Source organism: Mustela erminea, chromosome 3, assembly GCF_009829155.1.
Source record: "Mustela erminea isolate mMusErm1 chromosome 3, mMusErm1.Pri, whole genome shotgun sequence".
NCBI lineage: Eukaryota > Metazoa > Chordata > Mammalia > Carnivora > Mustelidae > Mustela > Mustela erminea.
This window is the reverse complement of record NC_045616.1, coordinates 148,850,604-148,864,678: the sequence shown is the minus strand read 5'-3', so window position 1 is coordinate 148,864,678 and position 14,075 is coordinate 148,850,604. Positions and strand designations below refer to the sequence as shown.

General features: G+C 42.7%; 1 protein-coding gene across 5 annotated transcripts in view; it reads right to left on the bottom strand.

Moving 5' to 3' along the window:
• Positions 1 to 14,075, bottom strand: part of CDH18 (cadherin 18) — a 986,019-nt gene that overhangs the window by 241,757 nt on the left and 730,187 nt on the right. For all 5 annotated transcript variants that reach the window (XM_032337720.1, XM_032337722.1, XM_032337723.1 and 2 more), the window contains one exon: positions 11,612 to 11,906. In XM_032337720.1, coding sequence (XP_032193611.1) covers positions 11,612 to 11,906 — 295 coding nt within the window. The remainder of the gene's footprint in view (positions 1 to 11,611; positions 11,907 to 14,075) is intronic.

The window sequence follows — 14,075 nt, the reverse complement described above, 5'->3', positions numbered from 1 at the left end:
GTGGGAGGTTGGGGTACCAGGTGGTGGGTATTATAGAGGGCACAGATTGCATGGAGCACGGGGTGTTGTGCAAAAATAATGAATACTGTTATGCTGGAAATAAAAATAAATAAATTAAAAAAAAAAACCACAAAAAAAAAAAAAATAAAAAAAAAAAAAAATAAAGAGCTGTTGGTTTTTTTTAGAGTCCACATATAAGTGAAATCCCATTCATTGCATATACAATTAATGCCATATTTCTTTGTTCATTCACTTATGGATGAACACTTGAGTTGCTTTTATATCTTGGCTACTATAAATAACATTGCAATAAATAAATGATGCATATATCTTTTAAAAAAAAAAAAAAAAAAAAAAAAAATATGAATTCAACTGTTAGCTGCATCATAGGCAAAAAGGGACATAGCTGTCCTAGGACAATCAACCAGCACCACAAGTGCATAGAAAGAGAAATAAGTGCTGACTTATGTGTCATTCCTAAATCAAGGCACTTCATGGAAAATGGCATCATTGTTTCTTAACTGATGCTGACACCATTCTCACCATTCTTTTGGATTCAGTATTGGTTTCAATTTTTTGCTTTTGGGGTCCTTGCTAAATCTAGAATTTGTCCAAGTACCAATTCATATTCCATGTAGCTGTATGTATCTGAGATCCAACAAAAGAGCTTAAATGAAAAGGGGTTTACTTTGTTAAAAGGATGATTTTGGCCTTGGCAGGCCTGGGATAGAACATCAGCTCTGTAACAGAATCACTCTTCCAGACCTGTTTAACTTTCTGCTCCATCTCCCTTAGCAGGAGGCTTCCACCCTTACGGTGCCCGTGGGCTGCGTGTCCGTACCATATCTGCACTATGGGCCGGGGGTGAAATATGTGTGTCCTAGATGAAAGGGAGTGCTGAGACATGAATACGTGATTCTGCATCATGTCACCCTGAACAAAATGGATTTGTGGCAACACTAAAAGAAAGGCTGAAGAGCAGTTACAGAACGAACAGTATCCACCTAAAGGGAAGAAGCCCAGTCTTACCGTTTATAACAAATAACATATGTTCGTGTACATGTGTATATTCAGCAGGGCTGGCAGAACACCAGCTGTGCCCGAGCAGCAGATGCCTCGTCTATCAGAACCGTGATGCTATCCTCCGTTACTCCCCCCGCCCCCAGGCTCATCCCCTGCAAGCCCTTACAATGGGGATCGGCAAACTTTTTTCTGTGAAAGTCAACATGGAAATACTTTGGGCTCCGTGAGCTAAATGGTCTCCACTGCAGCTTCTCAGTTTTTCCACTATAATGCCCAAACTACCTTAGACAATATTTAAATGAATAAGTGTGGCTGTATTCCAGTTAAACATTATTTACTAAGCAGATAGCGAGCTGAGTTTGTCTCCTCTGCCATTGTTGGCTGGTCCTTCCTCTATAATATTGCTTTTTAATTCTAAAATCAGAATCAATGCAAATATCACCCATTTTACAGTATATATGTAAGGTTAGTTCCTTCCTCCACTAACTTTCAGAGCACCTCCTGTACATTCATATTAAATATACATTAGATGTTATGATGATGCTTTTTTATCTATTTTTTTTTTCTTAGTGAGTTCTCTCTCTCTCAGTGGAATCATGCCTAATCATGCCTAGAAGCACAGTAATACAGTTACACTTAAAACCTGCTCTGTTTTGTTCTTTTTTCTCTACTTTTTTTTTAATGGATGCTTTTTTTTTTTTAATCTGAGAGAGAGAAAAGTTTTTTTAATTTGAGAGAGAGAAAGAATGAGAGAGAGCACTGTCTCTTGGGGGTGGGGGAGAGGGAGGGCCGGAGGGAGAGGGAGAAGCAGACTCCCCGCTGAGCAGGAAGCCTGACACAGGGCTTGATCCCAGGACCCTGAGATCATGACCCGAGTTGAACTCAGACACTTAACCAACTAAGCCATCCAGGTGCCCCTTTTTCTCTATTTCTTTCACATATTATTATTTCTCTCCAACCATACTCATCTCAGTAGAAGAACTCAGGAATATTATTTCCCATTCGCATCCTCCTGGATGAACACAGAAATGTGGCTTGTTCCTATGTCCTCAAACTATAGCCTGTGCTGCAACATTTCCTTTAAGCTTTATGATTCTTAGATTGTATGGTATCCTTTAGCACCCTCAAATGTACCCATTTTTATTTAATTGTGTACACACAAAAACACGTATTTCAGGGTACATGCCCTTTTCTTTTTTTTTTTTTTTCCCCTCTCCTTGTCATTTTCCTTTACTTTGAGGATCTGTGTTTGGATTCATTTCAACAATTTTCAATTTCAACATTTTCTCGAATATATTTTTAGATAAGATAAGGTGATAATCTTCTTTCTGGATCCTTCCCCAAACATTTCTTTTTACCTTGAGAAATGAATCATATTTTGATGAACAAGGGATTTGGGGCTTCAGTTTGTTTGTTTATTTCTTTGTTTTTTCTTTGTATGTTGTACATTCAATTGTCAATCAGATTCTAATATTTCAAGTGACAAATATGATATATATCTAGATATATAAATTTGTAAGTAATTTTAAAATATCTAAAAGTGTAAAATTTTCTTGTATTTGGGTTTTAGGTAATTGGCCAGGACTTACCTAGGTTTAATTCTTATTCTAACCCCTCCTCAAAAACTGTATTAAACTCATAAATTCAGTATGTTCTTCACCTCAAGGAAAAAAAAAAATATTGTCCATTCCTTCATTTACTCTTTTGCTGCCTGGGAACATATGTCATTCACATGAAAGGTCTAATGAATCTTATAAGTCTCATCTTGTACCACAACTCCCAAATTGGGGGTATTTTTTGCTCTCTGATTTTTAGTTATTTCTTCCCGTCTAATATATTATCAAGTTCCAGGACAATAATTTGGATTATATCAATGATCATTCATACCCTAATCATATACTGATACTTTGTTGTTTATGAGTTGCAGAAACATGGCTCTCAGCTACAGAAATTTCTGTCGTAACCCGACAACACCAACGCTCTTGTTATCCTCTGCTCGGTACACTTGCTTGGTGATCACTGTTCTGCCTGTGTTTTTCTTTGTTCTTTGCCCCCCGGTTATAGCGGTTTTGCTTGTGCCCTTTGGCACTCTTACGTAGCCTCTAGAAGAATCCTTACCAATGGCATTTTCACAAATGGTGGAGTCACAGAGCTCTTGTCTTGTGAGACTAAAGGAGGTTAGCAAATGGGGTGTCAGTTCCTTGACAAGGTGAGAGAAGGAAGTCTGTTCTAGAGTTTCCACTAAACTCTCACCTGCCAGGCTTCATGGTGTTGAGCTCCTCAGTTTCCCTTCAACTTTCCTAATAGAACAGTAGGCCTGAGTGACTTCGGGGCCTCTCCCCAAGTTCTCTGGTGCTGATTCCTCTGTTCTATTCTGGTAGAATCGCTTTCGACTCGGAGACTCTGAGCAAGAACTAGTCTTGTCTTTCTAACCTGCTTCTCCAACAGCTTCAGGAGTCTTCTGCCTAGCTCATGAGAACTAAAATGGACTCGAGCAGGGAAGGGAAGAAACTACAATCTTCCATTAACAACCTATATGTATACAGGATGAAGAATGTTAACTAAACTTGTTGTGGTGACCATTTCACGGTGTAAGTGTAAGTGAAGGTATTTTGCGGCACATCTTAAACATACACACAGCTGTATGTCAGTTATATCTCAAAAACATTTTAAAAATCAAAATTTAAAAAGCTTATATATATTCAAATACCTAACAATTTGATTAGTGACTATAATAACCCTAGCTCAAACTAATAGTCATATAGACTTACATATATAATAGTGTTCACATATAAGCTCAAATATATAAAATCTTTACTCAAAAATTGTGTTCTAAATCCCAGCTTAGAGTCTTACAGAGATAGTCAAAAAAGTATCATAGTTCTAACTTCAATTTAATGATTTAGAAAATCTGTCATAGAAGATAAAAATGAAATATAAAGTAGCTACATGGCAGAGATTTTTAAGTGAAGAGAAAGGCCCAGATCATCAGAGTGGCTAGAGACCTAGATCATAACCCATCAACTGCAGGGTAAGCTCTACATTCAGGAGAACATGGTGTCAATTTCTTCTTGGCTATTTTCTAAATATACAAATTTGGGAAAATCACCTCAGTATGGTATGGTGGCTTATACATCGTTAAAATGGTATACAAAATACTTTAATGATTATTTTATGTTTTAAAATAAGGTATGTAAAAGCTTATGAGTATTTAAAAAGTTTTATTGAATATGGTAGTGTTGGGCCCCAAGAGGCTAAGATGGCGCCGGGTGGCCTTCTCTTCCGGATCGGGAACCCACATGGCCGACCACAAAGGCGCCAAAGTGGCGGTTTCGGTTTCCCATCAGTTTCGTTTCCCGCGAGTCTCCACCCCCTGCAGGGCGTGTCTCTCCCAACTCCCACCGACACGGCACATCTCCATTGGCCCCCACTTTGCTGACCTCACTTCCCTTCCCTCACCCCATATAAGCCGCTGCCCTGCTCAATAAAGCGAGATCCTGCTTCGACAGACCTCCCGAGCCCGGTGTCTTCTGTGGGTGCGTTCTGGGTTCGCGACACTCGCCATCCCGCTCAGTCCCAAGGAGAGGCCTCCGGCTGGCCCGGGCGCCTCCTCCCCTCAGCGGGGAGCCCAACAACTGGTGCCCCGTGTGAGGAATCTCGCTCTTCTCGCTGACGGGCCAATCGGTCTACGGGTGAGTGTACCCCCATAAGCTATGGGGCAGTCCTTTTCTAAAAATGACCCTTCCTTAGAATCCCTACGCTTCCTTCTGAAGAGCCGCGGTCTTTCCCTCACCGACTCCCAGGCTCTCAAAACATGGGAAACCCTTATTAAAGCCGCCCCTTGGCTGCCTGAAAGTAATCTCTTTGACTGGGACACCTGGGACCATATCGAACAATTAGTTCGCAAAGCCCATGTCAACCCTCCCGAAGCAGCTGCCCCAAATGAATCCCACCAGCCCTCAAAGGAGCCCGCCTCCACCATCTCAAACACCACTGGAGACCCCCCTGTTAAACCAAAGAGGCTCTATCCCTCGCTAGATCCCTTTGATGCAGCTCCTTGGCCCCCGGATCTCCAACCCAAATCTCGGGCTGAAGGCCCTCCTACGTGCCCCCCTTCTACTAACCCCTTCCTCCAACCATCAGCACCCACTCCTCCACCTCCTTATTGCCCCCACCCTCCGGAGCATAGGACACATTCCTCAGGCACCCCTGACTGCCATAAAACGATAAATAGCTAACTTGCAGAAATCACAGTCCTGCAGGGTAGGAGTCTCCCTTGGTTTGCAAATGTCCTTGAGATTTACAACAAAGAAGTTACCTTATCAATAGCCCTAATGTCACCCTACCCTCCATGAAAAACTGAAGGAGGCGGAGGTAGAAGGAAAGGTAAATAAAGTTAAATTTCTTCTAAACCTAAATCTCATTAACAAGGATGTTTGATAGCAGGAATGTAACATTCCACCAGGAGACTCCCAATTGTAACCAGGCCTTCAATATCACTGCCTTAGAAAAATCCCTAACCTCCCTCTCCAAGGTGGTCCTACAAAACAGGAGAGGGCTGGACCTATTGTTCTTGAGAGAGGGGGGATTATGCGTAGCCCTCAAGGAAGAATGTTGTTTTTATGCGGACCATACAGGGGTTGTTAGGGAAACCATGGATAAACTCAGAGAAAGACTAGCCCAAAGAAAAAAGGATTTTGAATCCCACCAGGGCTGGTTTGAAAATTGGTTTAATCGATCTCCTTGGCTCACCACCTTACTATCCACCATCTTAGGGCCCCTTATTATACTTCTACTAAACCTCTCCATCGGCCCTTGTATCTTAAATAAACTCGTACAGTTTATAAAAGACCGCTTGTCAGTAATCCAGACCATGGTACTGACGCAGCAATATCAACTCCTTAAACAAACCGAGCCCCAGACTGAAAAGGACAAATGGATATAAGATTCTATCCATGATAAAGAAAAAGGGGGGGAATGAAAGACCCTTCCCCCAGTTGTTAACTAATTAACTGCTCTTTTGCCTTCTTGTAACCGCTTGTGCAAGAATAACCCTCCTCCCCTTGCAATGAAAGACCCTTCCCCCAGTTGTTGACCAATTTAACCGCTCTTTTGCCTTTCTGTAACCGCTTGGCTTTTAGGGTGTGACATTTGTCTCCTGTTTGAACAAGATACCTTCTGCTAATAGCCGAGGCATAGTCACGTAGGCAGGGGTTCGCATAGTCACGTAGGCAGGATGCTTCTCTGCTGAGTAATAAGGTCCAACTCCCCCTCCTCACTCCCCCTTCCCGCCTTTTTCTTCGAGCGAGCGCGCGGGTCCTCCAAAGCCAATCCACTAACACCAAGTAAATTGTCAGCCAATCAGCTCCGCCCCACCCAAAACTTGTTTGTACCTGTCTATAAAAATCCTGCACCACCCCAGCCTGGGGTGCTCAGCTAGCAGGAGCTGCTGACCACCTGCAGGCGCCTGCGATACAATAAAGATCATCGGACTCCTGCCCAAGGACCCAACCGACTCCCACCGGGAGGTAAGCTGGCCAGCACTTGTGTTTCGATATCGATGTTCCTGTGTGTCTTTCTCGTTGCCCTTTGTGTTTCCCTTGATTAAGGTTACATTCTGTTTAAGGGGAGGATGTTTGCCCCGTTTGAATCTGAGGACATCGTACATGTCGGGAGGGAATATAAGAGATAGGTATTAAGAGCTAAAACCAGATTCGGTGAGTCAACTAGTAAATTTCCTCCTGACATATTGGATAATAATTAACAAATGATTGATGATCTCCAAACAATAGCGGGAACCATCTTAAACCTCCAGGAACAATTGGACTCCTTAGCCACTGTGGTACTCCAAAACCGGCGAGGCTTAGATCTATTAACAGCCGAAAAGGGAGGCATATGTTTGTTTTTACAGGAGGAATGTTGTTTCTTTGCCAACCAGTCGGGTATTGTATGAAACAAAATCAAGAAGCTACAGGAGGACCTAGAGAAGCGCTGCCACGCCCTGATGACCTCCCCCTTCTGGACAAGCTTTAATGGCTTACTTCCCTTTCTCCTCCCCCTCCTGGGGCCCATCCTAACCCTACTTCTCCTGCTGACCTTTGGCCCCTGTATTATCAATAAGATTGCCCAATTCGTCCAAAAAAGAGTGGAGGCCATTCAACTCATGAACGTCCATGTTCAATACCAGAGACTGGCCACCCGTGACGACGAGTCCTACGAGGGGCCCCATCAATAGTCTCATGACCTATGGCGGATGGGATTCCTTGCAGGAACAACCCACGCCAGGTCAGGGACCAAACCCCTATACAGGCATGATATTCAATGACGGGTAAGACCGGCGGGGGACGCAGAGCAACCTAAGACAGGGGGTACACCAAAGCAGTGTGATTCCCCAATGACGGGTAAGCCTGAAGGCCCGCCGCCGGCAACCTAAGACAGAAGTCATGCATACAAAAACAAAAGGGGGAGATGTTGGGCCCCAAGAGGCTAAGATGGCGCCGGGTGGCCTTCTCTTCCGGATCGGGAACCCACATGGCCAACCACAAAGGCGTCAAAGTGGCGGTTTCGGTTTCCCATCAGTTTCGTTTCCCGTGAGTCTCCACCCCCTGCAGGGCGTGTCTCTCCCAACTCCCGCCGACACGGCACATCCCCATTGGCCCCCACTTTGCTGACCTCACTTCCCCTCCCTCACCCCATCTAAGCCGCTGCCCTGCTCAATAAAGCGAGATCCTGCTTCGACAGACCTCCCGAGCCCGGTGTCTTCTGTGGGTGCGTTCTGGGTTCGCGACACTCGCCATCCCGCTCAGTCCCAAGGAGAGGCCTCCGGCTGGCCCGGGCGCCTCCTCCCCTCAGCGGGGAGCCCAACAACTGGTGCCCCGTGTGAGGAATCTCGCTCTTCTCGCTGACGGGCCAATCGGTCTACGGGTGAGTGTACCCCCATAAGCTATGGGGCAGTCCTTTTCTAAAAATGACCCTTCCTTAGAATCCCTACGCTTCCTTCTGAAGAGCCGCGGTCTTTCCCTCACCGACTCCCAGGCTCTCAAAACATGGGAAACCCTTATTAAAGCCGCCCCTTGGCTGCCTGAAAGTAATCTCTTTGACTGGGACACCTGGGACCATATCGAACAATTAGTTCGCAAAGCCCATGTCAACCCTCCCGAAGCAGCTGCCCCAAATGAATCCCACCAGCCCTCAAAGGAGCCCGCCTCCACCATCTCAAACACCACTGGAGACCCCCCTGTTAAACCAAAGAGGCTCTATCCCTCGCTAGATCCCTTTGATGCAGCTCCTTGGCCCCCGGATCTCCAACCCAAATCTCGGGCTGAAGGCCCTCCTACGTGCCCCCCTTCTACTAACCCCTTCCTCCAACCATCAGCACCCACTCCTCCACCTCCTTATTGCCCCCACCCTCCGGAGCATAGGACACATTCCTCAGGCACCCCTGACTGCCATAAAACGATAAATAGCTAACTTGCAGAAATCACAGTCCTGCAGGGTAGGAGTCTCCCTTGGTTTGCAAATGTCCTTGAGATTTACAACAAAGAAGTTACCTTATCAATAGCCCTAATGTCACCCTACCCTCCATGAAAAACTGAAGGAGGCGGAGGTAGAAGGAAAGGTAAATAAAGTTAAATTTCTTCTAAACCTAAATCTCATTAACAAGGATGTTTGATAGCAGGAATGTAACATTCCACCAGGAGACTCCCAATTGTAACCAGGCCTTCAATATCACTGCCTTAGAAAAATCCCTAACCTCCCTCTCCAAGGTGGTCCTACAAAACAGGAGAGGGCTGGACCTATTGTTCTTGAGAGAGGGGGGATTATGCGTAGCCCTCAAGGAAGAATGTTGTTTTTATGCGGACCATACAGGGGTTGTTAGGGAAACCATGGATAAACTCAGAGAAAGACTAGCCCAAAGAAAAAAGGATTTTGAATCCCACCAGGGCTGGTTTGAAAATTGGTTTAATCGATCTCCTTGGCTCACCACCTTACTATCCACCATCTTAGGGCCCCTTATTATACTTCTACTAAACCTCTCCATCGGCCCTTGTATCTTAAATAAACTCGTACAGTTTATAAAAGACCGCTTGTCAGTAATCCAGACCATGGTACTGACGCAGCAATATCAACTCCTTAAACAAACCGAGCCCCAGACTGAAAAGGACAAATGGATATAAGATTCTATCCATGATAAAGAAAAAGGGGGGGAATGAAAGACCCTTCCCCCAGTTGTTAACTAATTAACTGCTCTTTTGCCTTCTTGTAACCGCTTGTGCAAGAATAACCCTCCTCCCCTTGCAATGAAAGACCCTTCCCCCAGTTGTTGACCAATTTAACCGCTCTTTTGCCTTTCTGTAACCGCTTGGCTTTTAGGGTGTGACATTTGTCTCCTGTTTGAACAAGATACCTTCTGCTAATAGCCGAGGCATAGTCACGTAGGCAGGGGTTCGCATAGTCACGTAGGCAGGATGCTTCTCTGCTGAGTAATAAGGTCCAACTCCCCCTCCTCACTCCCCCTTCCCGCCTTTTTCTTCGAGCGAGCGCGCGGGTCCTCCAAAGCCAATCCACTAACACCAAGTAAATTGTCAGCCAATCAGCTCCGCCCCACCCAAAACTTGTTTGTACCTGTCTATAAAAATCCTGCACCACCCCAGCCTGGGGTGCTCAGCTAGCAGGAGCTGCTGACCACCTGCAGGCGCCTGCGATACAATAAAGATCATCGGACTCCTGCCCAAGGACCCAACCGACTCCCACCGGGAGGTAAGCTGGCCAGCACTTGTGTTTCGATATCGATGTTCCTGTGTGTCTTTCTCGTTGCCCTTTGTGTTTCCCTTGATTAAGGTTACATTCTGTTTAAGGGGAGGATGTTTGCCCCGTTTGAATCTGAGGACATCGTACATGTCGGGAGGGAATATAAGAGATAGGTATTAAGAGCTAAAACCAGATTCGGTGAGTCAACTAGTAAATTTCCTCCTGACATATTGGATAATAATTAACAAATGATTGATGATCTCCAAACAATAGCGGGAACCATCTTAAACCTCCAGGAACAATTGGACTCCTTAGCCACTGTGGTACTCCAAAACCGGCGAGGCTTAGATCTATTAACAGCCGAAAAGGGAGGCATATGTTTGTTTTTACAGGAGGAATGTTGTTTCTTTGCCAACCAGTCGGGTATTGTACGAAACAAAATCAAGAAGCTACAGGAGGACCTAGAGAAGCGCTGCCACGCCCTGATGACCTCCCCCTTCTGGACAAGCTTTAATGGCTTACTTCCCTTTCTCCTCCCCCTCCTGGGGCCCATCCTAACCCTACTTCTCCTGCTGACCTTTGGCCCCTGTATTATCAATAAGATTGCCCAATTCGTCCAAAAAAGAGTGGAGGCCATTCAACTCATGAACGTCCATGTTCAATACCAGAGACTGGCCACCCGTGACGACGAGTCCTACGAGGGGCCCCATCAATAGTCTCATGACCTATGGCGGATGGGATTCCTTGCAGGAACAACCCACGCCAGGTCAGGGACCAAACCCCTATACAGGCATGATATTCAATGACGGGTAAGACCGGCGGGGGACGCAGAGCAACCTAAGACAGGGGGTACACCAAAGCAGTGTGATTCCCCAATGACGGGTAAGCCTGAAGGCCCGCCGCCGGCAACCTAAGACAGAAGTCATGCATACAAAAACAAAAGGGGGAGATGTTGGGCCCCAAGAGGCTAAGATGGCGCCGGGTGGCCTTCTCTTCCGGATCGGGAACCCACATGGCCGACCACAAAGGCGCCAAAGTGGCGGTTTCGGTTTCCCATCAGTTTCGTTTCCCGTGAGTCTCCACCCCCTGCAGGGCGTGTCTCTCCCAACTCCCGCCGACACGGCACATCCCCATTGGCCCCCACTTTGCTGACCTCACTTCCCCTCCCTCACCCCATCTAAGCCGCTGCCCTGCTCAATAAAGCGAGATCCTGCTTCTACAGACCTCCCGAGCCCGGTGTCTTCTGTGGGTGCGTTCCGGGTTCGCGACACTCGCCATCCCGCTCAGCCCCAAGGAGAGGCCTCTGGCTGGCCCGGGCGCCTCCTCCCCTTGGCGGGGAGCCCAACATGGTAGCTATTACTTGCCTTTTTAATGTTATATTTTGGTCATATACTGAAAGCTTAAAAGACATGTAGCAAAAGATTTCAGACATTATAATGTCTATTTTTGTTCCTGAAAATTGTCACCTTGAATGTGTTGATATCTCTGTAGCATGACACATGAGGAAATTGTATCGTCAAAACCTGTGTCAAGCAAGAATTGCTGGTATTTTCCCATTAACGACTTTTTTTTCTTTCCCTGATACCAAACCATTATCTATACTTATAAGTTCAGAAATTAACATTAATAATATTATAATCTAGAGCCAATATCTATAGCTAGACCCAATATCCTTTAACATTTTAAACTACATGTAAATATCAAAATATTTTGAAATTTCTTCAGATTTCTGCACACCCAAATAGAAAATGAAAAACTGGTCTTCAAATGATGATTTTTTTTTTTTTTGATTCTCAACAATATATTAACTGCCAAAGTAAACAATGATTATTCTTACCCATATCCGACATTTCAGGCACAGTCACGATGTATGGTCCATCTGTGAACTTTGGAGCATTGTCATTGATGTCTTGTACTTTGATTATGAACTCGGATTCAGGTTCAAGAGGCTTGTTTGTTCGTCTGTCAATAGCTTGGGCATGAAGCACATAGTGGGTCTTCTGCTCTCTGTCTAGGCTTTTCGTTGAGTGGATGTCACCAGTGGTATCATCAATGATAAATATAGTCCCAGCACCTTCTCCAGTAAGAATGTATTTGACAGACCCATCACCTTTGTCTGAATTGGAGTGCAGCTAAAAAATAAAAATTAAATAATTTAGCTTGCAATTATATTACAACCTAACATCATGTTACCTTAAAATTATCTATAGATAATTTTAAATTATATAAAATTATCTATAGATAATTTTAAATTATATAAAATTATCTATAGATAATTTTAAATTATATAAAATTATCTATAGATAATTTTAATTTACTTTGATCATCGCTTTTATCTCCACAGAGTCCCATAGATTACTACAGTCATTTATTTTTCTACAGTTCTTCTCTTCTTGGTACTGATATGGATATTTTTATCATGACCTAAAAAATGCAATTATTGACTTATGGGAAATTAATAGATAATACTAATTAAAAGAAAAATAACAACCCTTAATGTTATTCTACTAAATCACCACATCACTAACTACAGAAAATAGAATTGGAAAAAGAAATCACCAATAAACACTTTCCCTTCAATACTTTCAGGAATAGTGATTTTTTAAAATTAATTGTTTGACATTTTGTTTAAAATTTAAAATTTTAAAAAGAAAAATATATATGGTAGGAGAAAATTCATATTGTTAAAAATTTCCACAAGAGAGGCACTTATTTGTTACAGAGATATTAATTTTATAATTTGAAAAATGTTTACAAAGAATATTTTCCAAATTAATTGTTCAGATTTAAAACATTAAGAACATTAAAATAGATTAAAATGAAACATTTTATTTTTTAAGTTTGTCTGTTTGTTTCCTTATTTATTTATTTATTTTTAGTAATCTCTTTTCCCAGTGTGGGGCTTGAACTCATGACCCTGAGATCAAGAGTCACATGTTCTACTGACTGAGGTCAGGCAGGCATCCTTTCTCTTTTAATTATGAAACTCTAATTCAAAATTTGTATCATAGTGGTCCATTTAATCAGTACATAGGGCTATTTTTATAATTAATTAAAACAGTAACAAATTCTCACTCATTAAAAGGTAAATAATGGAATATCATTTTAATAGATATTGTAGAAGTAATATTTCAGCAGAAAAGAAGTATTTAGTAAGAAAGATAAATATATACGAAGATAATTATAAAACTTTTTTATTATTTAAACATCAGGAAATGTTTTTATGTATTTATCTTAAAGAGAAAGACAGAGAGAGAGAGAACACAGGTGGAGGGACAGAGGGAGAGGAAGAGAGAATCTCAAGCAGACTCTGCACTGAGTACAGAGTCCGACACAGAGCTCAGTCTCATGACCCTGAGATGACCTGAGCTGAAATCAAGATTTGAATGCTTAAGATTTGATTCAAATCAAGATTTGAATGCTTGGGGAGCTATCCAGGCACCCCAAGAAATGCTTTTATACTGCATTTAATTCATACTTCATAATGTATTACAACTTGTGCCATCTTAATTAAATATTTTCATAAGGGCCTCTGCTATATTTTTTAATTCAATTTAATTTTATTTTTGTGTTTTCCAAAATTCATTGTTTATGCTATATTTTTAACTAGGAACAACACAATATTTTCTCAAATCTTAACATACATTTGAAGAATTGTTTCTCCCAAGAGATCTGAACAGTTACTCTTGATGTGAAACCTTTTTGTTTACATAACCTCAACTACTCACCTTTTGCTCATTTCTGACACTTGGAAACATTGAAAAATATAACCTTGTTCATATAGCTTTTGGGTTTCTTGCCATAATAAAGAGAAATTTTTCAAGGATTATATAAAAGTCTCTGAACTCTTAGAAGACATTTTTTAAGAAGATAAAATATAGAAAAATATAATAAACTGTGACCAAGAACTCTTCTATGGTAAAAGGGAGGCAACTGAAATATAAATTATAGTATATAAAAAATAATCCTATCTCTTCTTGAAAATGTGTAAGACATAAACGGGGACAAATTCTGAAGGTAGTCACTTAGCAAGATTCAGCAAATTACATCTTCTTAAAAAAATTTTTTTTTAAGATTTTATTTATTTATTTGACAGACAGAGATCACAAGTAGGCAGAGAAAGAGAGAGAGAGGAGGAAGCCGACTCCCCGCTGAGCAGAGAGCCCGATGCGGGGCTCGATCCCAGGACCCTGGGATCATGACCGGAGCTGAAGGCAGAGGCTTTAATCCACTGAGCCACCCAGGTGCCCCAAAACTTTTTTTTTTTTTTGAGCTTTATAAAGAGGCGTAAGAAATCCATT